Genomic DNA, 25,920 nt, shown 5'->3' with positions numbered 1-25,920 from the left:
CATCATACACACAGAGAGGGTGTTCTCACTATAATAAAAATAAGATGCCATTCTAAGTGTCCTGGAATGCTAACAACAGTTTAACACATAAAAGCAAAGAAAGTAAACAACAGGGGAATACAAATGGGAAATAAACTTACCTCAACATTCCAGTTCATGTTATAATTACAATAGGTTTGTCCACCCAAGAATTTTACCACATTTTAGTTACTATCATGTAGATAACAAATAAAAACTTTCTCAAAACTAACTCCAAAATAACTTCTTTATTTTGCTAAAGATATGGCCAATTCAGACCCCAGCTCATGCTATTATATATCTTAATTATTATGTGCATTCAGCGGCTGAACGGACACTAACAACTGACTGAGCTCTTTGCATCCCTGAGGCAGGTGTGAACACCTCACTCGGAGGTAAAAAATTCATCAGTGATTGCTTACTCTCTCACGCTCTCATACCTTACTCCTATATCTTGCTAACTGGAGCAACTGTAATTTGAGGCAAAACTATGTAAGAAACTTGTGTTCAAGAAAATTTAGATGCTAATTCTGTAAAATATACAGTAAACAATGATTCGGGTTCTTATCAAGAGTAGACTCCTTACAAATTACTCTTTCCTATGCCAATGTTAAACTATCAATGTCTACAGGCATAAAAACATATTCCAGAGGTGCAGAGCTAAAACAGACCTCAGAAGACAGTTTGCCCACTTACACACGTGGTCCTCTCTAACGTTCACTTTACTGTGCCTGGTCACTCACTTTTGACTAATGCATCTCATCCAGAAAGTCTTTTGATCTGATGCCACCAAGCAAAAGACAAACCCCAATTATCTTGGGTAGACTGCTCCAGTGGTTATTCACTGTTACCCATAAACACGTGAGCTACATTTCAGTTTGAATTTATCTGGCCTCAACTTCTCACTATTGATTCTCTTTGGTAGTTTTGGGAACAGAGACTGAGAAATAATTTTTCTGCAGAAAAAAAAACCCCAACTTTGTTGTATAAACAAATATTCTGCTATAGACTTACTGTATGTGTGCCATGTATTATAGCACGGCTATTTCTCCACCAAGAGACAAAGTCATAAAGCCAATTCTCTATCACCTTGTAAATAAAGTAGACAAGCTCAGTCCTTTAAAATTTTTGTGATACATCATTTTTTCTAACTCTCAGCCAGACTACGCATCTTTTTGACCACGTGTAAAATTTTCCAACACCCAGTTATAAACCTGGACACCAGAGCTCTCCAAGTTATTTGAGTATCCTTTTCTCCAGTACTGCAGGTGACAGGAGGCAGTGCCTTCCTCATTGCTCCTTCAGCATTATTCAAGGACACCATCTGCCTTTTTGCCACAGCCTGGCACAACTGTGCGTTCACGCTGACTGTATGCCCACTATGATCTTTTGAACAGTGACTATCACATGGTACTAGATAAGATGCTTTACAAAAGCTTTGTAAGTCTCTCCAGCTCCCTTTATCCGTCTGGTTTTATAATCCCACTAAAGAATGAAACGTGGTTAGTTTGATGGAATTTGTTTTCCATAAGATAATGTTGAACTGCTTTACTTACGTCCCTGTCCTTCAAGGCGTTATTGTAGAGATGTTTATTTATTTTTTCATGACCTGGTCTAAGACAGATCTCATACCAATCTATGTTTCCCCAAGGGACACAGCTTATAGTTTTTTAATATTGGTACAAAATTGGTCCCATTGCTGCAGCATTTTCTTTCATCCTGCCCCCAGTACACTCAAATTTTTTAACAGTTAACATCAGTGAGACAGAGGTCTCAGCCAACTCTTTAAGGACTCTTGGGTGCAATTTATTCAGATTTAGCTAATTTTACCCTATTTAGAATTTACTCTTAGTAGAGCTTGCCTTATAACCTCCCTGGTTACTGCACACTGCAACATACTTCAGCACCCTCTCATGGCAAGATTACCTCATCCTGCTTGCTTCCAAATGCTGAAAGAGAACATTTATCGGCCACACATGTCTCCACTTCTTTATCAAGAAAGATAAACCTCTTTGCCTAATAAGGGATCTAACCCATTCTTAAGATTGCCTTTGTTACTAGTATAATGTCCAAATCCTTTCTTATTACCGTTAACCTTACTAAAAAGTCTGACTTCTATATGTTGTACCTTTCTTGGGAAACTATTGCAGTGTATCATCTCTACTGGGAAGCTATTGCAGTGTACCTACAATCTTGTCATGATAGCAACTTAACTTCATACCTCCATTCATGGCATCAATCCTTATTTTAATCTGGTTAGGTCCAGTCAGCAAATTTCTGATCGCATTGAAGTCAAAGATACTTCGAAGGAGATTGAGGTAGATATCCACAGAATCCACAATTTCCACTAGAAAAATTGGTAGAAAAAAATTGCTACAGTCAAGCTACCATCAAGCCTTCAGCCTTGCAAAGATCAACAGTTTTCCCTGCTAAAGGACAGCAGAGTCAATGTAAGTTGACAGTTCCTATTTCACTGAAAAAATTCACATCAGAGTAAACTCTTTATTTATCTTTCACTAAATCACTGAATAATTTTGCAAGCTGAACAGGTTTATTCTCAGAGGACGGAAGATGCCCATGCCAAGTTGAAGCCACACATTCTACTCTTCTATCTGACAGTAGTATCAATTTCCATCATTCCATCAGGAGAGACAGACAGCTTATTCTTCTTGGTTTTGGCACCTACAGTATCTGTCTCCAGTTTGCTGCCAAACTACCACTATACTTTTGTGTTTTATATCTCACTGATTTAGGAAAGTTAGGCTCAGATACAACATCTGTTTTTTGCTAAGGTCTTGCTAATTTGAATTCTAAATTCGTAAAAGCAGAGCTACAGTTTTTCTAGTTCTTTTGGATGTAAAACATTAAACTGAGTTAATGAAAGTAAGGCTGTCATAATGAAAGCAGTTACAAAACAACTGTCAAAAACCATGCTTCTCAGTCATTTTTGAAGGTATTACTCTTCCTGATTAAATTAAAAAGCATATGTTATACAAATGTCTTTTTATGTGGTTAAATGAGTATCCTGAAATATTTTAGCTACAAGTTAAATTATTACTTAGAATACCAGCTAGTTTTCCTCAGAAACACTGACCTCACCCTAATGCTCTTCTTTAGGATAACATGAAAATGACAAAGACATTTTTTGAGCCTGAGAAAAACACTCAGAATAGATTGCAACAATACCCTTGAATGGAGAAACAAAAAAAAACCCAACGGTTCTCAAGGCTGAAAAACAACCTGTAAAACCTATTCAAAAATGAATTAATTCTATGGTACGTGTTGAAAGTCTCAAGGATTCACTAAAATTACTTTACTGCATATCTTCTCTCCCCTGCTCCTAAAGATGTTTAAGCAGGCTCTAAACCTTACATACATGAACAAATGCTTCAACTTCAGTGGAGCTGCTCAGACACATTAAGATAAAATGTATGCAGGATTAAAGTCTAAAAATTATTTTAGCTCCTGCCAAATTCAAGTGGTTTACTCCCAACTGCTTCAACACCTCTGTAGCCTTGATTCACAGGAGTTAGTTCATACAACTGAAAAAGCAGAAGTTTAAAATACATCAGAGACTATCTTAAAATACTTTTAAAACTACTTTCATTCCTTCTGCACTTTCATTCTGCATTCAGAGCTGTGTAAACGATACTTATTCATGCACTTGCAAGCCAATGACATTGCTTCAGCAGGGATCCCTGGGAGCGCTACTGTCCCAGGATGATGTATTCTAGGAAGAGATGATTGGGAAACTATATTTCCTTTGTTTGAATCGCAAATATTTTAAATCTATTTTTATACTACCTGTGGGGGGAGGAGGAGTGTCTCATTTTCATTTAGAAAAATACAATTTGGTGAGGTCAAAAAGTTGAAAAAAGCAAAAATTAAAACTATCGCAATCATATGACTCCACAGTGGTTATAATGTTTTGGTGGAAAATAGACTGGTTTTAATTCTAGGATATCAGGAATGAGGAAGAGTTCTTGAGACTGCACAGAGTTTTGTAGTATTTGAAACATTGTCTGAACCCCTTTCTTTGCTTTTGACTTCTTTAGGACAAAATAGCTGTGTGAGCTTATTTTAAATCAAGTGTAGGCATAAAAGTATTCACGCACTTAAAATTAAGCATGTGCTTAAACACTCCCTTTACATTTGGAGTCATTGGCTGCATAGTGCCTTACACATTCCACAACTTTTCAGAAAGTTTAAACTGAGACCCTCACAAGCTCTTTTGTCAAATAGACTTCCATGACCAAACCATTCCTAGTCCAAAAATGCTTGTGTTTGGTGTTTAACTATAGCAAGACTAAGCACACACATTTGGTAAAGGTATTTGGCTAAATGATGAGGTCTGATGCACTTCAAGTCCATAATTCAGCTTCCTTATGTGCAAAACAAGTGCGACACTTACCTATACTGCCTAATATTTTGAGAACTTGTACTAAGGTATTTTGAAGAATTCAAGTTCTGTTTACATAATCACCCATCATCATTCTGCAGCAATTCTAATGTTTAGAAGTGATGGATACAGCATGCGCAAAAGCACCCACTGATACCTCGGAAAGGTTTGAATTTGTTCTCCAGATCAAATTCCTGTCTTCCTAGCCGTGATAAATCAACTCTGAGATCAGGACAAATGGCATATTCCTCCAAGGTTTTGCTGATTTGATAGATTTTATCTGAAACTATATCTGGAGCAGGTCCTATAAGAAAAAAGAATGTGGTGGGTCATTTTTTTTAAATAAAGGTTCCCTACATAAAATCTAAGTGCTATAGCAAACATTCTTCTGAATACATGAGTTATTCAGGAACAAACACAAAGAACTACAGTTAAATAAGGTCTTTTCTTTCAGCGTAACATAGGTTTTACACAGTTTTTGAAAAAATGTAACATGGAAATATGGTGCATTACTCGCAACATTTTGACTCACATAGAGTATTCAAATCGATCAATATCCAGGGCAGGGGGACGAGGGAACCAAAAACCACACAGCCATCTTTCTTTGGGTTTATTGCTCAAAGACTGCCATTTTTCACTCTACACCAAATCTCAACATACATATCAAAGGAAAGCCTGTCCTTCAGCAGCAGTTTCTGGTGTTTCGTAGGGCTTTCTGCAAACACACACTTGTGAAGGTGAGATAGCTTTGTGTTTCACATTATCTCATTAGACATTATTATAATTTTTAGAAGCCTTACCAGTTTGACAGTGGTGTTGTCTTGCAGTTTTCCTCCATGGCTTAATGAAATGTATCTTTGTTAGCATTTGAAATACCTTAACTGCTTAACAAGCAATTATGACCTGGAACAGTTATTTCATTCAGAAACAGAAATCACATTTTACTTGTGCACTACTTTTATCACCGAATCCTGAAGATTGGCTCTATTTTTAAGATTTACTGACAATCAAATAGAAGTTGAACACTTCATGCAAAAATTAGCAGATGAGCTATGCCATATGTAGAGCAAAAGCTGAGTCTGAGTTACAACAAAAGTCCTTCCTGGTTTATCTGACTCTTTACTGCTTGTATTAAAGCCATATCCACTCTCAAAAATCACTTCCTTTATTCTCTTTCATATGTTCTCTCTCCTAATCCAAAGCCACTGTCTTTTCAGTGCTAACTTCCCACTGCCATATTTCGTGCAGCTTTGCCATGTAAATTAGCGTGTTCCATCTCAGATGCAGTGTACCCAATGGTCCAGGGCAATACAATAAGTTACAGTCACTTAACTCTTCATTTGGCTTAGAAAATGACTTCTTACTCATGTAATCCAAACCTATACAAGGGGTGTGGACAGGTTTCATTAGCTCCAGATCATCTTTGATAGATGGATGTATAGTCTACTGATCTTTCCAGCAAAGCAGATCCCACAGTGCTGCTCTGCGTTCTCTCCTACCTTGAGCTGCAAAATAGAGTGAGCAAGAACACAGAGCAACAATAGCTTTTCCAAGTAGCTTGTCATGGTGCCTAACGGTTCTCTTCCTTCAAAAGCCTTGCCTAAGACTTAACCCACATCTTCTCAGCTGCAACTTAAACCAACTACTTGTTGTTAATATCCCTCCTGATCATCATAAATAATTGAACCTTGTGACCTGGGCTTGAGGAGTGTTTCACATTTAATGCTTAATAGCTTGTGGATTTTCTTTAAGAAAGCAAAGTCCACTAAAAAGAATGCCCCACCAACTGTTACCCATTTTTCAAAACATTTTAGGTGTACATGGTGTTTTAAAGTTCACAGAGTGCTAAAGTATCTAATGGTTTGGCTCTGGTGTGTTTGTGCTGTGACCCCGGCCTTCTCACTGCCTGACCTGACACAGCCCCTTCAATCTCTCTAGGATTCAAGCCTGTTCTGTTTACAAAATCACATTGGTTTAACCACGCATGGTTTTTCAATCAAACAAGGGACAAGGGAGAAGCATCCCCTTCTCAAGTTCTCCCACGTTCAAAATGGGGAAGAAAACATTATTTCAAAAGGTTTTTTCAGATGGAAAGCACTCTACATGCGTGAGGTATACAAGGTGTCAGCAGTTGCCACCAGGATGTTTTATGGGTGTACACAGACCTATAACATAAAACATACATAATGTATAATATACCTACACGTGTTAGCTTGCTGATTTTAGGAAACAAGACATTAGCCGTATACACAGATTCCACTATGTAACAGTGGAATTGCAACAGTTAAAATGGTACAACCCTCTCCCTGGATAAGAGCAGCTATTTTCTTCCATACAAGACAATGAGTTATGCTGCTTACAGCACTTCTGAAATGAAACGCTTTAAAGTAAATGCCAAGACAAGCAACACAGAAATATGAGCAAAACAGAGCTCCCTCACAGGTATCTTTGTAAAAGGATCAGGACTGTTACAATGATCTGGCAGACTACATAAAATGCTATAAAAATGGGATAGCAAACCTCTTGTTGGTAGAAATCTTACAGCTACCACAATGACTTCAGTGAACATTTTAATGGTATTATACAGACCCATGTAAACAAATACACTCCTGTCACAGAAAAATAAGAGATGCGTATGTTCTTCATAGTTTTAACAGAACAAAGAAAAACACATAGCTAAAATCAGCTAGTTATCCTTGTCAGCATATTTTCATCATACCAATATCCAATGTTGTAATGTATTATCAAAAAAAAAACCTACCTCCATTGGCAACCTCAAATTTGACTCCAAACTCCCCTCCAGGTCCTCCAGGACTGTGGCTAGCTGTTAGAATAATTCCACCCGCTGCTTTGATCTTTCGGATGATGCACGAAACAGCAGGTGTGGACAAGATACCATTCTGTCCAATAACCAATCTGCCGATCTAGGTGGAAAAGACAGTCAAAATATTCTGAATGGTACTAAGCTTTTGAAAATTAATAATCACACACACATAGGTATACCTGTGTAAGATAGAAATTGTGAAGTCCTAGTATGGAACCTAATCTTTCGCAGAGAAATATACGTATGTGAGTTGGTTGCATGCTAATCTTCAGTGCTGACAAAAAATACTGTATCCTGGCACATTTAACCACAGTCACCTGTGTAGGGACAGTAAAGCAAGAGCACAGCCATGGCAGTGATTTGCAAAGCTCCCAAGCATAGCACCAGGCTACGATCCTGCTATCAAACCTTTCCAGGTATCCCCACAAACCAACAAATCCCCTCGAATATCAATATAGTTTAGGGCTGACCATGTGGATGCAGTTCGTAGGGTTGGGGCTTTAACTAGTGTAAAAGAGAAGAGCAAGTAAATTGCCTTTCACGGAGCAGCCTTTCAGTGCAATCTCAAATAGCACCACATACTAGGACCTGTAGTGTCTGCAAGCCACATCCCTGTAACCAAGACACCCTTGGATGTCCCTGCTCTGCAGAAAGTATTGCTCCTCCTCCAGCCATCAGTGACTCCTTTACCATTCCAGATGAAGAGGGTGTGTTTCCCTGGGCACTGCTGAGCAGAGGAAGTTCCCACCATTCTTAAAGTGAAAAAAGCTTTCAGGTGGTATTATTCAGCACTGACTCGATGTGTTTGGTATTATGTGCAGCTCCACTGCAAGGTTCCAATTTCAAAACCTTGCCTTCATCCCCTACATAGATACTACAGTTCCAGCTCAACACAAATAATCTAGGAGCCAACCAGAAATGTATTTACAAAGAAATATGAAAGAGTTCCAGTTCCTTGAAAATAGGCAGATATGATAAAAGGACGGGAGAAGGGGAGGTTAGTGTCACTGATGAGAACTGAGGCATGTGCATATGGAGTTTAAAAGTATATTGCCAAAGTTTGCGGGTATTTTTAATATCCTCACTCAAAAAAAAAAAAACCAACCCAAAAGCCCACAACGAAAAAAACCCACCACCACTACTGAGTCGTAGTTTGGGGGGGACAGAGAGGGAAGGGAGGGAGAGGCAGGCTACTGAATCCTTTCCAGTCGCCATCTAAAAGCAGGCTGAGAGTTGACCCTCAGATCTCCTTCCTCAGTGTGAGGGAGATTTGATTGCTCTAGTGTCTGTGTGGTGAAGCAACAGCACAGGAGTTGTCACTAGCTGCCTCTCTTCTATAAAGAGCCGTTCCTTCACATACAGACAACCTTCTTCTGGGTCCAGCACTTCCACGAGGCCCTTAACGGTTATTCAGAAGTAAGGTTCCAAATAATTTCAGAAAAGCAATGGATTAATAGACAATTTATTTAGCCTGTTTTTGCAAACTATTTGAATTAAAAAAAAAAAAAAAAAAGATTTCTACATTGAAATAATCAACTTCTAAAGTAAGAGCAAGCTACTTTTATGCTAATCCTCACAAAGCACAAACTACACTTAGCCATTTCTCTTTCACGGAGAATTACAAGATCTGCTTTCAAATCTAAAAAAATGTGCAGAACAACGCATTCTATTAACTGAAATGTCTACCTCAAGATCTGATGGCAGGATGATTGTCTACCTGCTTCTCTTCTCACAGTTTTTGCAGATAATTTTGAAGCCTGTGGATTGTTGCTAGAAAACAGGAAAGCTATCAAAATTATAAGTACACTTCATGGAAAATCTTCAAGGTTCATTTGACTTGCTCTTGCTACTATTGGGAAAATGTTTTGTTTCTCTGTCTTTTTTGGTCCCAGGTTGGAACAATTCCAAACAAAATTTAAAAAGTTAAGAAACAATAAATTTCGATTTCTCATTTTTCTACTATACTGATAATATTTTCCAGGGGAAAAAAGTATCCTTTCCAGGAGAGAAAATGCAAATTAGTAAAATCCACATTTTCTATTTCAATGGATTATTTTAAAGCAGCACTTCCATTCATGTGATCAGTTGGTGAGGGCGGAGTGTATACACAGTTAACACATATACCACACAGTTGAATGTAATTTCTGCTCACTTCAGAGGTATTGAACAGTTTAATTTCCTGTTTAAGCCTAACAATACAGTTTCATTAACCTACAGCTGAATGATTAAGAGCAATACCATCCTCCTTATTAAAGAATCTGATGCCAACTATAACATAAATATCTTTGATTATTTGTGGAACAAAACATACCAGGGAATACAGTTTTTCCTGAAGAACAGATTACATGTTCTGCTTGTGCACTGTGACAGCATTTACCTGTGAGACTCTGTATCACTTTCTGACTTCACGTCTCTCCTGCCTTCCCACTCTTGTTTCTCCCTGAAGGTAGAACTGCACAGTAATTTACAGCACATGGGTTTGTAAATCTCTCAATTTATCGTAATTTACAGACCTTAGGAGCAACCACAAAGGTGTATTTCCTCCACTCCTAGCTCCAAGCCAAGTGAAGCAGCTGATTAAATGTTATTTCGCTGATTACAGAACAAAACTGGTATCTCTCTGACTGATCAGACTTCTTCACATTTACGTAGTGTAATCTTTTAAAACTCTTTTCTCACTTCAATCTCAGCATGCTACATTTACATTTTATTTATTCAACCCTTTTGAATACTGAGCTACTTCAAAAATACTTTCTATACAATGCTACTTGTTACAATAGAAACATAATTCCTACATTGTGGAACAAGGAAGACTTTTTTTTTCTGTTTGAAAGCAGAAGCATTTCCAGCTGTTGTGGGCTGACAACTGACAGACACACTTTCACCTCAGCAAATGCATAAGGTAAAACTCTACCCATCAGGAGAGGCACTGAAATCACTAGGAACTCTAGAACATGCTTTGACACACTTCTAGAATCAGGCTCAAGAAGAAAACTTTCCATTAGCCATATAATGTACTGCTTTATTTAAACCAGTGCCATGTAAATAATTTGAAAGAGAAACAGAATTTTTTTTCAAATTGTTTTGAATTTGAGTGCGCCCTTTTACGGCTTCTTTTCAGTCCATGAAGCAGCTTGTGGACAACACACCACGTCTTGCAAGAATGTTGTATTTATGCTGTCATTTAATCACTATTGCCAATTGTATTTGAAGCATTAGAAAAAACACAGAACACTGGGAAACAGACGTTAACAAACTCTCTCCCACTCTATAGAACCGTCTACCCATGTACCTTTATTATGGAAAGAGAAGCGTGATGAAAAAAAATACTGAAAATGTTTGTTCTGAATATTGTCTCTCCCTTTTTTAAACTACAAAGTATGTAGAAAGCAATGACTCAATCTTTCAAATACAGCTGTCAGAAGTGGGTGCCAGCTCTTAAACCAGTATTGTGCATGGGTAAGCAAAAGGAAGATGACAGGAATTAACACTTTGCAAAATGCTTGAAAATAACAACACTGAATCTATCTTGAGGTACTAGAGTACAAATGCACTTATACTAGCATACAGGCTTATCATGAGCACGCTCTATGTACTTCTAAATCTAAACTGGTGAGGTTTAGTCTTTTGCCTTCCTGCACATCGAAACTGTTTCTTTAAAGTAAATAGAATATTAAGATTATTCTGAATGCATAAATTATCTGCCTCTATCTCTTCACCGTATTTTCATTCTTTCCTGTTCAAGAGATGTTGCACAAACCAGTCTTCCCACTTTTCTGGATGCCCAATATTAATACGAACAGGAGTAATTTGCTTTGCCTTCAACATTTGTCTCAAGGCTATTACTTCTATACTACTTAGAAATATTATTTATTATACTAATTTCTACACTACAGAAATACTGCAATATTTAGTATTCTAAATTAAGGATGCTGAAAGTGAAATCACATGAAAGATACACAGATACTCTATTTGCAGTGATTACTGCAAAGAGTGTCACCTTATGTGAAGGTCTTTGGTGGTTTTAAGAGACTCCCTGAGGACAGTGCAGACCTGCAAAGTGTACACATATGGCACCCACCTTCCTCTGCTCTCTTCATTTCGGTGGCAAGAGTGTACAAACTCATCCTCTCTTGACCCAGAAGCTGTTCATTTGGTGTCTGAACCAAATACTAAACTGGTAATTAATTCCAAATAATGAACACTCAGATTTACAGATTTCTCCCAATCCAGACTAAAACAGTAACCAGACAATGTATTAAAGTAATGTATTAACAACTAAAGTTCCAGTAATATCCTTCTGAAAATCTTGGACAGTTTCACAGCATGGAAAGATTATCTTTGGAATTCAAAAGCTTGCACGGCTACGAGATCACAGGCATGTAATGTCTCTTCTAATATTGTGCCCCTACGCCACATTCTATTTTGTCACTGCTTTTAGTAGCAACAGCAGAAACAAAGACCATGATCCTCAGCAAACTGTTGCAGCTGAAAGAATAGTCACCCTAACAAGTACTTTACAAGAACATTTTTATGCAATATTACCACTTGCAGCTGTGCATTTTCAGATGATTCAGTTGATTATCATGGAGTCACATAATGCTTTTTTAAATTATTTTTCCCAGTAATCTCTCACATGCCTCAGTCAATTAAACTTGAAAGAACACGAAGCAAGCAGATTATATCCTGGACAGCACAGGGCTGTGCCTTCCTACCTTTTACTGTAGTATCCTAACGATGACTGAGCACCACACTCAACATAGAAGCAAAGGTATCACTCACACAGGTCGAGGGAGAAAGGGCAAGATCTGCATGGAAGACCATGGAAAATAAAAACAACACGATACTACACAGAAGACAACTGGGAAACTTTCTGCCATATCAAACTTCTACAGCATTACCAGTAATACTCCATCATTCTGTGATCTCTCTAGGACGTTGGGATGACTTTCCATATTCAGAGTATGATCATCAGCTTCTGATCTGCCACTGAGGCTCACATATAGCAGCTTCTCATCTAAACCTATCCTAAACTTTGCATCCAAAACGAGACACCACAACCAGCTGATGGGTCTAATAGAATACTTGCGTTTAAATTGTAGTGGAACTGTATTATAAATGATAGAGCCTTTTACCTCAGTTCTTCCAGACATTAAGGTACACAGACACTACTCTCCTACCGCCCCACTTCGCAAAACTGCCTGTCGCCACCCGGAATGGTACAGGACCTCTGTCTGGCTTTCTTCCCACTCCTCCACCCTCCCACGACACGCAGTCCCTTGCGTTTGCTACATCCCCAGCTGTGTGGCCCACCGAAGGGCGACCCTGGTTAGCCGTCCTCAGCTCCAAACAGAAAGATTTGGCGAAGCACGTGCTGATGACACCAGTAGCTGTTGCCACCAGTGGAAGCCTACGCAAGCTGCAGCCATGGAGTGTGTACCTGCAACCCCAAGCTGGAGGGCACAAGCAAGAGGGACTGAAGATGAGAAGAAGGCAGGGCAAGCACCAGCAGCTGACCGGCCAGGGGCCTCAACTTATTCCTTGTACTGGGGCCTATGCCAACTGTGCAGGGCTGTTAACGCAGAGGGAATGCGGGGTGAGTCACCAAATTAGAACAAGGGGAACCTAGCAACTCTAAAGGGCAATACATTTACAGTTGATAATAGAAAATCCTTTTTATTTTTGTACTCAGCAGGCACAACTAACCATAACACTGGGTATGTGTCTTCCAGGAAGGAGATTCAAGTTCAGTTTATCAGCACGACATGGCTGTCCCTCTTCCTGGCATTCTGGGGGAGCTAAAGGTTTTGAAAGCAACTTCAAGGGTTCCACGCGTCTCATCTCATCCTGCCTACACTTCTTTCCTTGTGATACTGGCTACACGCCTTCTAATGACATTAACTTCATCCAAAGCGAGAGACCTTTGTGCTCAGGAGTATTCCCCTTCTCTCCCCCCACGTACACAGCACAGCACTAAACAACACCTTCAGGGAGGTTTAGATTTTTTCCCAGCAGGTGTATTTTAACAGGCAAAGAATAAAGCACACAAACAGTATTCACTAAGTAAATGTGAGGCTTGCACATTTCCAGAGTGCTTGAGAGAAACAGGGTTTGAGGGTGAGCCAGGTGAGGATGGTAGAGAGGGGACGGAGCATCAGCACATGGGAGCCTTTTCAGCACCAGTAGCATTCCACCAGCTGGCCTGCTGAATTTGCGAGGCCTGTGTCATTAGTTAGGGTATCATGCTTGAATTCAGGTATTTGTGACAACTGTGAGCAGTAAAGCTTGTTTTTTGGCTCCAGGAAACACTAGAGAGAAACCGTGTTTCCAAGAAACTTGCAGTAACTAAAGAAAGGAGAAGCACTATTACAGCAAGGTGCCAGAAATGTGTCGAACTGGAAATCTCCTGGGGTCAAAAGGACCTGATCTTCACCGGAAACCGAGCAAAATAGGGAACGTGACAGAAGCAGCAGGAAGGAGGCAAGCCGATGGGAAAAATTAGTCGAGGGAGTCCTGAATACAGCATAAGCTGGCTGACAAGCCCCTGGTCCTCTAAAGCTTAGACTTGCCTTCCTCAGCACCCCACTCCTCGTGGTCACCTCGTGGCTGTAACCCACTCTGTAGCTCCTACCAGTGAGCAAGGGCAGGCAAGGACCTCAGCCTCGGCATGCCAGCTCTTGCTGCAGAGCTCTTGCTTTAGCTGTTCCTGCGCTTTATCCCACAGGGATATCAGCAGGTACAATTCCAGCAGTAAGGCTTTCTCCACCGAGCTACATGGGGGAAGGAGCGAGGGGGGCCCGTCCTACCTTCCTCGCAATGCCCCCCACACCAGCCTGCTCCCCGCACGCTCGCCCTCCGCCGCCGCGGACAAAACACCACCACGCTGCTCTCGCCCGTGTCCCCACCTTCAGGGGTGTCCCCCCCAGCCGCCCTCTTCGCAGCCCCCGTGTGAACGGCCAGGTTGCCAAAGCTGGCCAGTACGTGACACTGCCGGTCTCTCTGAAATCTCAGCTATCACTCAGCGTCTGCTTGACAGTACCTGCACGGCGAGAACGTGTTTCAGCAGCAAATTTAAAATACTCAGTGTTTATACCGGGCTGGCTCATCCATAGAGTTTGTAGGTGACAATAAATCAGCAGGGAAAATTCAGCCATGTACAGAGGTTCATTTCAAAGATGAAAGATCTCCTGGTTATAGAACAGGACTGCATTCGAAGACTGAAACTTTTGAAATAAACTAAGAAAATTCAGCTCACTACAAAAAAAAAAAAAAAAACCAACCCACTCTGTAAAACTCTATCACTTTTTCTGTCAGATCTGGAGAATCAGTTTGGCCATCATGAGAGACAGCAGCTTCAAGTCTGCTTTGAAGCAGAAACTTCCAGCCTGCATTAGCCGGTATTTCCAGCCTTCCGTACGTACAAACCCACAGACGAACGCGCCTGTGTCTGTCAGAAGCCACCAGCCTTCCTCCCGAGTTCCGCCCTGTTTGCAAACCCACGCAAGAAGAGCTGTCACCCATCTGACCAACGCGGTGTTTGCCACCGTTACCGTCCCGCACCGGGTAACGTGTCTGGGGGTGAGCGACAGAGAGGAACGATTCTTTCCCCCAGGTGCAGCCAAAACGCTTGAACTCCTCTCGCTTCGACAACACCCTTTTCCTCGAATATTTTTAAAAGATCCCGAGCAGCAGACGCGCACCCGACACCTTCACTCCCCGCGTCCTGATTTCCAGCTCTGCCGCATTCCCTCCCGCGGAGCCACGCGCGTTTCCCCAGCTTCCCGCTCCCGCCCCGGCCCTCGGACAAGCAGCGAAACCGGCAGCCTCCCCTCAGGGGCCCGCCGCGGGCAGGGGCCGGGGGCCGCGGCCGGCCCGGCTGAGGCGGGCGGGGGCGGCGGTTGGCGGGAAGCCCGCCCCCGAGGGCACGGCCGGGAGCCTGAGGGACCCCCCCCCGCCTCCCCGCTCACCCCGTTGGCCGCCGCCATCTGGACGACGATCTCGATGGCCGCCTTGCTGAAGTAGCGGCCGTCGCTGCCCACCACCATGGTGCAGCCCTGGCGGTCGCGGAGGTCGACGGAGGAGAGCAGGCTCTGCACGAAGTTGGGCAGGTAGTTGCGCTGGCTCTCGAAGAGCCCCGTCGGCCGCCGCAGCCCCCCGCCGCCCGTCGGCCGCTGGTCCTCGTAGGGCGCCGTCTGCACCGTCAGCACCGGGATGGGGGTCCTCTCCATGGCCGCGGCCCCCCCTCGCTCAGGCTGCCTCGCCGGCGGCGGGGAGCCGAGAGGCGTTTCGCGGCCGCGGGGTCGGGCTCCCTCACGGCCGGCCCCCGCGGGGACGGAGGCGGGACGGCCCGGCCCTCGGCCGGCGCCGCGGGGGTGCGCGCCTCCCCTTCCCCTTCTTCTTCCCCCCGCCCGGCGCCTCGCCGCCCGCAAGGACGCCCGGGGCTCGCCGGGCCGCTGCCGTCAGCACCGCGGCGGCCCCGGCCAAAAATAACCCTGGGAAAGCGGAGCGGCGGCCGGCGGTCCCCTGCCAGGGCTGTAACCGGAGGCAGCGGGCAGAGGGCGAGCCGGCACCGGCACACTTGCTCGGGGGAATCACGCCCTGTCAGCGCCGGAGCCGTCCCCGCCGAGCCCCGGCAAAGCGGCGGCGGCGGCCGGCAGCCCCAGGCGGCTCCCGGCTGAGGGTCGGGGCCGGAGGATCGGTCCTCGGGCCGGGGGGAGGGCGGGCGGCGGCACCGTGCCGTGTGGCAGGCGGGAACGCCGGCGAACGGGCCCGGAGGGAACGCACGGGTTCTGTCGCTACTAAACCTTAGGCGAGGGGAATCGGGGTTTTTTTTGTTTTTTTTACTATATTGCTCGATAGAAATTTTTCTCTTCTGTGCGGTAAGCAAGCTTACAGAGGGGTTTTGGTTCTGCTTTTTTGGCGGCAGGAGCTGAGTACTCCAGCAAGGGTCCGGTCTGGTCGCAGGGTGACCGATGGTTCTAGTTTGTGCCCAGGCTGACTCCCTGTAAGGCCAGGCAACCCTCTGAAGGTGTCTCGGTAAAACATTTCGTACGGGCGTGGTGAGGCTGGGCTCATCGACATCTACGTTCGTTCTTCTTAAGTGCGGAGGTGGTGGCACTGGCCATGGCAAGGATGCCTGACATTTCCCGGTGTAAAGGCTGTGTTTACACATGCCTGTGACTGTCAAACATTGGCTGAAATTTTCCATCCAAATGCTTGTTTCACACTGGGCCCACACAGCAGTATTTTGCCAAGGCAACTCTGTTGGCTGGAGAGCTGGAAAAAACAGTCATGCAACCTGGATGTCATTCTCGTGCTGAAGAAAACCCTGGTGCAGACCTGCACCTGAGCAGACAAGGATGGTTTTGTAGGGCGCTCTTCAGGTCTCTGCGGAGGAGTCTGCTCACACGCTGCTCAGGAGCAGGGTGGAGCGTCACGGCTCAACCAGACAGCGCGTTGGCTGTGTGGGAGGAGGTGGCCGGGCAAACGCGGGGTGAGGTCCTTTTGTCTGTGACATAGACTAAGAGCTTAGTGAGAGTCACCGAGTGAATGGTAACCGGAGGAACTCGGTGATGGTTTTGAGCCCTATCTCTGCAGACTCCTTAGCGGTTCATGGCAGGTAGGGTATGACAGGTTGTCTGCTATTGCAGACGATTGTCTGCTACTCATCCATCCCTTTGGCGGGGACCGCTGCCTTCACAGTAGAACACTTGGACGTGCTATAGTGGGAAAGACCTGACAGTTTAGTTTAAATAAACTAATCCACTGAAGCAGAAGTGGAAATCCCAGCTCTGTTGAAGGAACACTAGTACACCCGGGCTGTATACTCTGGCAGAGAGCCAGAGCAGGTACAGGGAAGCAGTAATCTCTTCTTTCTCTTTTGCTAGACCTCCTAGTCTCTAGTCGTTTTTGTGGCTTCCCATGCTGTTTCAGAATGCATTTTGAATAGCAAAATGAAAAATTTTGCAGTGTGGAAATGCCAGTTCTCACATCCCTAACGTAAACAAGGCACAGCTATAGATGAGGTGGTTACACCTTAAATCATTTTGGGCACTGCCACTAATGAAGCCACCACATACAGTCTGCATTAGTGACAGCTGAAATGGAATAATCAGGTGACTGGTATCTACCACAGCAAGTATCCAACGAGGAAACAGCAACAAAGGTCAAAAGCGCTAGGAAGAACAGATGAAAAGTTCCAAATGCCGAGTAAAGGAAAACACATGACCAAAGTAAGAAGCAAAGTGATAGTCTTCGAAATAGAGAATTGACTGTGTTTTTCATGTGGATAGGGGAAATGTGTTCAGCTTTTGGAAGAAAATGTACCAGCTTGAGTCAGTTTTAAAAACTCTGCAAACACTGGCATTCTCAGAATGGGAAATTACGTCTAAAAGGGACGATCAGTGACAGTTTTCCAGAAGTGTTTGTCTTCACCTGATATAATTTACATAAACAGTGCTGAGGAATAAAGAAAAAGTGTGCTTTGTAGTCTCTTCAAGCATCACCGTGACAATGGCTCTGCTAGGAGTGTAATGGGTTGTAAAGAGCACTGCCAATTTTTTAGTTCAAACTCAGGTTCTGTTTGATATAAGACCAACCAGAAGTTTCTGTGACCCCTCTTTTACTGTGATTCCTGCAACACTTTGCAAAACACAGGTTCCCAAAGTTGTGTTATTTTATGAGAAGCTCAGGTTTTGTTTAAAAAAAATGTTACCAGCCTTCACTGTAGCAGTGCAAAGCAAGGAAAGGTTAATGTAGAGAGCCTGAACATTCTGGTACAAAAGCTGAAGAAGAACCTTTTTTTTTTTTCGTTTTTTTAATAAATGCTTCGGTTTTCCAGTACCTGGATTAGCATTATGTTGATACATTTCCACATGGGGAAGCACTTCATATTTTCTTTTATAGCAACACAAGTCCCACAGGCAGTTCTGCTCTCTGCAGATTTTGCTGAGAAGTGGAGGTCTCTGTAAATGGCCAATATTGCGGTGCATTAAGTGATTACTGCTATGTATCTCTAACAAAGGAATAATTATCAATGTGGAATGATATTAAAAACCTGGAATGCCTTCTTGGAAAACTACAGCCAAGTGTATTCTTAGTATTACCATAGTGCGTTGTGAGTTAGTTTTTAAAAGGTTGTTGAAATAAAAAGCAATTTAATGAAGTGATAGGATATGTGTTAAATTTGTTTGGTTTCCAAGTAAAACAATTAGCTTTCTGACTGCCAATTTTGCAGGCTTGGTCTGACGTATGCTGTCTAGTTCAGGAACATTTTCAACCCTTACTTTGGTTCTTAAAGCTTTTTAATTCCTGAGCCTTAAGATGTTTACCGTAACTCATTTGTCTTGTGCAGTTGACTGAGGCAACGTTCATTATTTTAAGAGCGAGAATTTCTGCATTTCCTCAGCTTTTTTTTACCAGCATTATACTGGTGCCTTTCTTTGTTCCTCTAGGTCCGATTTTTTCATGCACTGATCTGGGCATTGGGTTGTTGTCTGCGTTGACTCACAGGACGGAAATCTGTCCCACAGCAACAGAAGCCGTCTGTAGCCACACAATTACTTCTAATTCAGTTGACCTGGTGAACATAAGTGTCGCCTCTGCAAGACGGCAGAAACTACTAATGGATCTTCATAAAGGTAGATGATGGAAGCCCAGCCCAGCTCTGATTTGATGCTAATATGCAAGAAATTCCTGTGGACCTGAAGCTTACTTTCTGTGAAGGAAAAATCTTTTGTATCAGCTTGCAAATGTTGAATGCAGAACTGTATCAGCACCATTAACTAAGATAGTTTTGCTCCTTCAGTTGCACTAGTAAGTTCACAGTGCTAGTATAGTACCTGAGTTTTAGACAGAAACATATTTTGACAGTTATTTCATACAATATGTGTTTTTGATTAAAATGTGGATACTAACAATTAATTCGGCCATTCCCCATGGTGCCGTACTTTGCAGTTCAAATTCTCATTCTGCCACTGAACTTGTATTTTCCAATTACTGTTATAGTGCAGGTATCACTTGAAGATTAGCACATAGTAGTGTTATTGTAAGATGAATATTGTTAACCTGAGCTATCGAAAAAAAGCTTTTTGCAATGAAGTTCCAAAAATAAAATGTTGGCTTATCAAAACCACTCAAAGAAAACAGCTAACATTAATTAATATATTGTTTTGCTACTAAAAGTGTAAATAGTTTTAAAACTCAGTGATTCAAACTGAGGCATTTCCTATGTGTGAATGGTTTGTTTTCTCTGACTTGCAATGACTTTGTTTCAAAGTGTAAATTACTTAGGAGTTAAAAAAAATGAAAGAGAAAAAAAATTGAAAATCTTTGAGATATTTTGACTGACTTAATCTGTCTTGTCTTTCAGTTCACAAATGAAAGCTTTTCTATGTAAGCCTTGCTATAATGTTTAGAAAAGGCAGAGAAAGTGTATTTTATACTCTTGTAGGAAAATCAGTTCTCTTGCAGCAGAACTTTATTGAGAAGTAGTATTTGTGATCTGGTGGATACCACACCTCCGTGAGGTTGCATTCTGGAAATTACACTTAATCACCAGAAAAGGCTGTATTTCACTGGAGCTGTAAGTCTCTAATTACTCTGAGACAGGGTGATTATCCTAAGGAACACTTTCACACAAACTTACATGCAGATTGATTTACAAAGTCCGAACAGGATAAGTTCCCTGAAAACCTGTTTCTCGTAATTGACAACTGATTTACTGCTATGTCAGCAACTCGTGACGTTCGAAAAGTCAGGTCTGACTTACAAAATTGCCTGTTACTATCCATCAAATCAGGAGAAACAAGGAAGGAAGGAAACGGCTGAGGAAGGGAGAATGATCACCAGTCATTAACCTCACAGAGAAAGCAACTTTTGTAAAAAGAGCATCCCCCCCGAGATGCCCAGAGAAAAGCTGCAGAAAGTTTATTGAAATAGATTTGTGCATAGCAGAGAAAATCAAGATAAATATCTATTTCAAAACTCTTAACAGCATGCCTACTCCAATTAGTGCTTTGGATATCTTAGAATCACTAGGTATTTTTTATTTTCCCATGTTACTGTCAGACCAGTCCCACCATTCTTCTTTTCGACAAGTAATTCCGTAGAAATACTCAGGCAAGTGCACTGAACGCTGGGCCCCAAGGTGTTATGCAGGGGCATGAACAACAGATCCATCATGTGACAGTTCTTGCCAGCGTGGGGAAGAAGCTGAATCTGAACATGGACCCAAGCAACTGTCCTTGTCCCTGCCCTGGTCCTGCCACAGTTAGTTCAGCAGCTCCATTGCAGGTTTAGCCTCCCCTGCCAGGCCTGGAACGGGCAGGGGAAGCAGCTGACACTTAAATTCTCCTATCGCCTTAACAGCACCTTGGAATGTGACTCACCAGCACGGGGGAGGAAACAAAATGTAATTCCTGGGAGTCAAAGAAAGCCCTCTGTCCCGGCCTGCAAGGGGGTATGCAATGCTTCTCCTCTGAGTGTGTTGCCTCACTAGCAAAAGCACCATTCTGCTTATTTGCGCAGCTTTCTTCCATCCATCACCTGCTATGCACTCCTTGTAGGTTAAGGGAAATAATAACAGATGTGCTACAGTCTTACTCCACATGCTAGTGTTGCAAAATGGCTGTGTAGACCAAAACAGGCGCTGCTGTGGAACAGCTTTTGCTGGATGTCTGAAATCCAGTATGCAGTGGATATGCTTCTGCACGAATTACAGCTTCTCCTTAGGCAGCCTGTCTGGATTGGCAGAGGGAGGAACGAGGAGTGGAATAAATGCTGCATTGATAAAAAGGCTGCAAGTAATATGTGATTCAAGTTTTTCCTGGTATTGTTCAATAGCCCTTGCTTAACAGCTGCTAGATTCAATCATTCAAGTAAACTGTAAAATTTGTACAGTTCTTTGGGCACATGCTAGCCACCAATATTAGGAGTTAGGACATCTGCAGAGGGATTTTCTGGGAAGAAAGTCTGTGTTTTTCACTTGGGATTTATCTACAGATGTGAGATTATTTTTTTTTCCTGTGTGGGAATTAAAAATAAATAACAGAAAGTTCAGGATTGAATGATGAACTGTCAGCACGTGCAACGTTCGTTACTGTCATTTAATTGAGTACAGAATGGGAAGTAACATGATTCAGGGGTGGAAAGAGGTATGATGGGGATGAGGATGGGAAAGGCTAGGGACAGGGAGGAGCCAGGCTGTTTAGGGTTCTGCTCTCTCGTGGGAAGAGAAGGCAGTTGCAGAGGACGCTCGGCAGTACGATTCCCTCCTGCTACGCCGTAAATATGCTTTCCGTGTAGCTAATGCCCAGAGTGAATGCAGCAGACATGCAATCCCAAAAAACCAAAGATGTCTGACTGGGATCCTGTGTGAGTTCTTCACAAAATCTGGAACTATATGTAAGCCATCTAAAACACTAACTTTCTCAAATATTGACATTTTGTAGTTAACTAATTAAGTTCCTGCTCAGGAAATGACAGATGGTCTGAGTCCAACACAAGCTCTGTGTGGAAGTCCTGAATATGAAAGGATGCCTCACACCCTTAGTTTTTCCCACTGTCAAGAGATTCATACTCTAACTGCAGATAAGCTGATTAATCTTACTAAATGTATAATTAAGTGTGGAGTCACCACACTATTGCTAGACTGTGTGATGGAGACAGATAGATATATTCTGTTTGAGAAGCTGTTTGTACTGCCAAGTAAGCACCGTGTTGTCAAGGCCTGATTTAGCAGGAGCTTACTCCGTATGCACTGCAGAAGCCTTAGACTTCCATTTGTGGCTATTTACCGATTAGGTCACGAGTTAAGAGTGGAAACTTTATCTGTATGATTTGCATTCTGGCACATGGTATGCAAAGAATAAAACACAACCTACAAACTGGTCCTACTGCCGCGCACCTGCAGACTTCAGGTCTGATTTTCAGAGGTGCGAGAAATAGGTACTACCACTGCATCCAACGAGAGTGACGTGAGACTAGGCCCTCCAGGCTGTAACGCTCAGATGACATCATGCTCTGTAACCATGACAAAATGTGCCTTACAGACACTGCCAACTAAACGGCCATTTCCACATGATCACCCACTTGTGCACTGCAGAATTCTGGCACACAAGTTACTTCACGGTCTGAGGACCTCTCCTTGCAAGCTAGCCGGTTCCACCGGAGTGGAGCAGGAAGACGTTGAGTTTTCCACTGTGCCAGCTGAACCCCATTGAATCAGATGCATAGTTAGAGAAGTCCCTGTGCTGTTCTCAGCACTTTCCTGATACATCAGGCTGCTGTAAAATAAGCACAGGTGCTAATAGCTGTTTCTGGGACATAAAAACGTCATTTGGGCGTTTGTTTCTGATCTGCCTTGCTCTGTGCATGTTCATCCTTTTCACTGGTGGAATGAATGAGTAAAATGAAAATCTCAGCTGAAGCACAATGATTTGATCTTTGGAGCTGGGCAGTGATCATACAGAAGTGAAACATAGATTCTTACATATATCCTGTCTGTCTGTCTGTCTATCTATCTATCTACCAGCCCCAGGGATGCTAGGTGGTAAAAGTAACAGAGAAAATGCTGCTTTTCTTGCTATATTAACAGATAGGTAGATGAAACAGAGACTGAATTTATAGTACAGATCTACTGTCCATCCATTTAAAAGGCCCATGATTTTGAACATTAAGTTGAAGCATATACCAAGTTTAAAAACACAGAGCAGGAAATGCTCCCCCGACACCCCTTCTGATAATAAACACATCTGAAGGAAGACACGCACTCAACATAATGATTGTTTGGTACAGGATTGCTTGCCTTATACAACAAGATGTTGAGGTGGGAAAAGCAAACCGTCATCACCCCTGCTCTGAGTCGCAGTGTCTCTGACAAGGACTCAAGGCTAAAACTATTCAGAAACACAACAAAAATGGAAGAAGAAAGCAGCATGGAAAAACAGCTCCTTAGAAGGGGGGGGGGAATTTAATGCCAGTTTTCTTTCAGAGTTTTTGTGGAAGTCACAATAGATTTAAATCCCTCAGCTCACCAACCAAGCTCACTGGCCTTTTAGAAAGCACTTTGAGACCTAGGGATTAAAAAGCCCTATTTAAAGAAAAGAGTCCCAGACAGAATTCCAGCAATTCCTTAGTAAGTCATGGTTTTGATTGCTTTGCATAGTTGCTTAAAGGTTTCCATTGTTTGGTTTTGCACCCACGGAAAAAGACTTCACTTGCTAACTTTGCTCTTCACTGCCTGCTGTTTCTGGCCATGTCGTTTGAGGTAATACTGTCAGGCAAAGAACTTCAGAATTTTCTCTTTTTTAAGAGTTCCCCTCTCACGTCAAGTGTCATGCAGTTTTTCAGCACACATGATTGAAATGCAAGCTGAGAAGCTGATTTTGCCAGGAAACTTATTTTATCTTCTGACTGTAGCTGATGAAAAGAAGAAGAATTTCTTACAGTGCTATACTGTATGTGCTAAACCACCTCTCCATGGCTCCGATTGTTCATTTGGCCACCAGTGAGGTTAGATAGGCATGAAAGCAGTGCTTGAAATTGACAAAAATAATCCAGAAAGAACCACTGACTGCACGATCCAGAAAAAAAAATCAGACAAAATGAGTCAACGGTGTAACTCCCAGACGCCTCAAGGCATCTGCATCCGAATCCTGATGTGCGGCCGGGAAGCCCACCCGACCGCCGGTGCCACCAGCGATGTGGAAAGTGGTCGAGCAGCGCCTCCTCCTGTGGGCATGTCTGGTCTGTCTTGAAGTCCCTCTGAAGGTCTGCCCGCAGGAAGAGTCGGGTTTGTGTCTCTCTTCTGTAACCTACCGTATCGTCTGGCTCATCTCTGCCAGGTTAGCCCTCAGTTCTCACCACCTGCAAGCCGGGAAGGGTGCTTGACTGGGGATATCCGTCTGGATGTATGTCTTTGGGCGCTTGCAGTCAGACAAAACTAGCTTTTTGGGTTTGGTGTGACTGCTGCTCCTGGTCTTGTGTGACATTTCATCTGGCCTTATGACATTTCATAAATCCAGGGTAACTTCAGCTTTTCTTATTTAGATTCTGTAAATGTGAAAGTGGAACAAAAATCTGAGGTACTCTGGAAAATAAGTGTAGCTGTACTTTGAAGCGGCAGTAGAAATGAGGATGTGGCCAGACTCTTTTCAGTAGTGCCCAGCGACAGGACAAGGGGCAATGGGCACAAACTGAAGCAGAGGAAGTTCCAGCTGAACATGAGGAAGAACTTCTTCCCTCTGAGGGTGACGGAGCACTGGCACAGGCTGGCCAGAGGGGTTGTGGAGTCTCCTTCTCTGGAGATATTCAAGACCCGCCTGGACGCGGTCCTGTGCAGCCTGCTGTAGGTGACCCTGCTTCGGCAGGAGGGTTGGACTGGATGACCCACAGAGGTCTCTTCCGACCGCTACCATTCTCTGTGATTCTGTGAAAGTTAGTTAAAATAAAGTACCAGTTGCAGGTGTTAAATAGGGCATTTCCTTAAGATTGCCAGAGACACAGTTAATATATCTGTTTATACCCGCAGTCCATCTCTGGGTTGAGGTCCTTGGAGCCTACAGCTGCAGAAATGCATCTGTCATGGAACTGGCTTGAGAAAGTTTGTCTTATTTAGACCACAACGCTTTTAGAGAAGTAACAAGCTGCCTTATTTCTTTACTCTAGAATTACAAGTTCTTTTTCCCGGGAGGCTTCCCTTGCACAGAATAAGGTCTGGAGGTCTCTGCTGAGGCAGAGGTCTGTTTCTGCCCACCACTTTTAATAAGGCTGCTGGTCTGACTTGTGCTTGTCAGATTTCACTTTGAATCAGATTACGCCAGTGATGCCACTTCCCTTCCAGCCTCTCCCATGGCCACGATTAACCAGCAAACACCCTATCAAAGTGGTGTTTTCCTGGGGTTCCTGGACCTTTATTTTCAGCTTTTCTCCAGTGTGAAAGCTGTCCCTGCCTTAACACAAAATAATTCTTCTGGGGCGATCTTGGTCCAAAGTTTACAAGTTTGTCTTTCGGCCTTCCTAAGGTCACATTCAAGGGGAAAGGGCTGGAAGCATAATTGAAAACATATGACAACTTAAGTTTCTCCTTTAGGATACACATTGTTATGGCACAGATAGTTAAAAAGAGGTTCACATTAACTTGGAAGTGGGTCTTTGTAGTCCCCACATCACTTTTTCTTAGTGTTCTCTCTTAATCAAAGGTATATTGTGGCACAGCCTCATTTCTCATCCATTGTACCTTTTCCCAGCAGTGCTGTATGCGTCCTGTCCTGCACACCAAACCTTGGGCAGAATGCAGCATCCCAGGTTTCACTTTCATGGTTTTCCTGATTTTCTGCTGCGTTATTGGACATTCCTGTTCGGAGCATGTGCCATCTAACAGCCAGCAGTGTAACTGCCTTTAAATGATGCAGAGCAGGGTTGCCTTATTTGACAGTTGTTCAAAGAGTGTAAATAGATGCAGTGTTACAGACATCTACAGAGCTAAAATGAGCCAACAGGAGCTGTAACTCAGCACCCTGCGCATGGTATATTACAGATGTGAATGACATCTCAAGAGTTCTTGCATCGCTGTCCATCCTGTAGCACCAAGAATACCTGTGGAAAAAAACAATTGACTACAAAGGTAGCACTGTCTCCACTGTGTTTGAAGAAGATCATTAAAGTTATCCCTCTTTCT

At 42.9% G+C, this 25,920-nt stretch overlaps 1 protein-coding gene across 1 annotated transcript in view; it reads right to left on the bottom strand.

The window, feature by feature from the left end:
* PGM5 (phosphoglucomutase 5) overlaps positions 1-15,631 on the bottom strand; it is a 74,854-nt gene extending 59,223 nt beyond the window's left edge. The window contains exons 1-4 of the mRNA XM_075411359.1: positions 15,209-15,631; positions 7,179-7,341; positions 4,575-4,721; positions 2,240-2,365 (exon numbers count right to left, since the gene is read on the bottom strand). Of these exons, the coding sequence (XP_075267474.1) occupies positions 2,240-2,365; positions 4,575-4,721; positions 7,179-7,341; positions 15,209-15,469 (697 nt within the window). The 5' untranslated portion in view covers positions 15,470-15,631. The remainder of the gene's footprint in view (positions 1-2,239; positions 2,366-4,574; positions 4,722-7,178; positions 7,342-15,208) is intronic.
* Positions 15,632-25,920: the final 10,289 nt, after the last annotated feature.

Source organism: Opisthocomus hoazin, chromosome Z, assembly GCF_030867145.1.
Source record: "Opisthocomus hoazin isolate bOpiHoa1 chromosome Z, bOpiHoa1.hap1, whole genome shotgun sequence".
In the NCBI taxonomy this organism is placed as follows: domain Eukaryota; kingdom Metazoa; phylum Chordata; class Aves; order Opisthocomiformes; family Opisthocomidae; genus Opisthocomus; species Opisthocomus hoazin.
The sequence above is the reverse complement of the archived record's forward strand: the minus strand, read 5'-3'. Positions and strand labels throughout refer to the sequence as shown.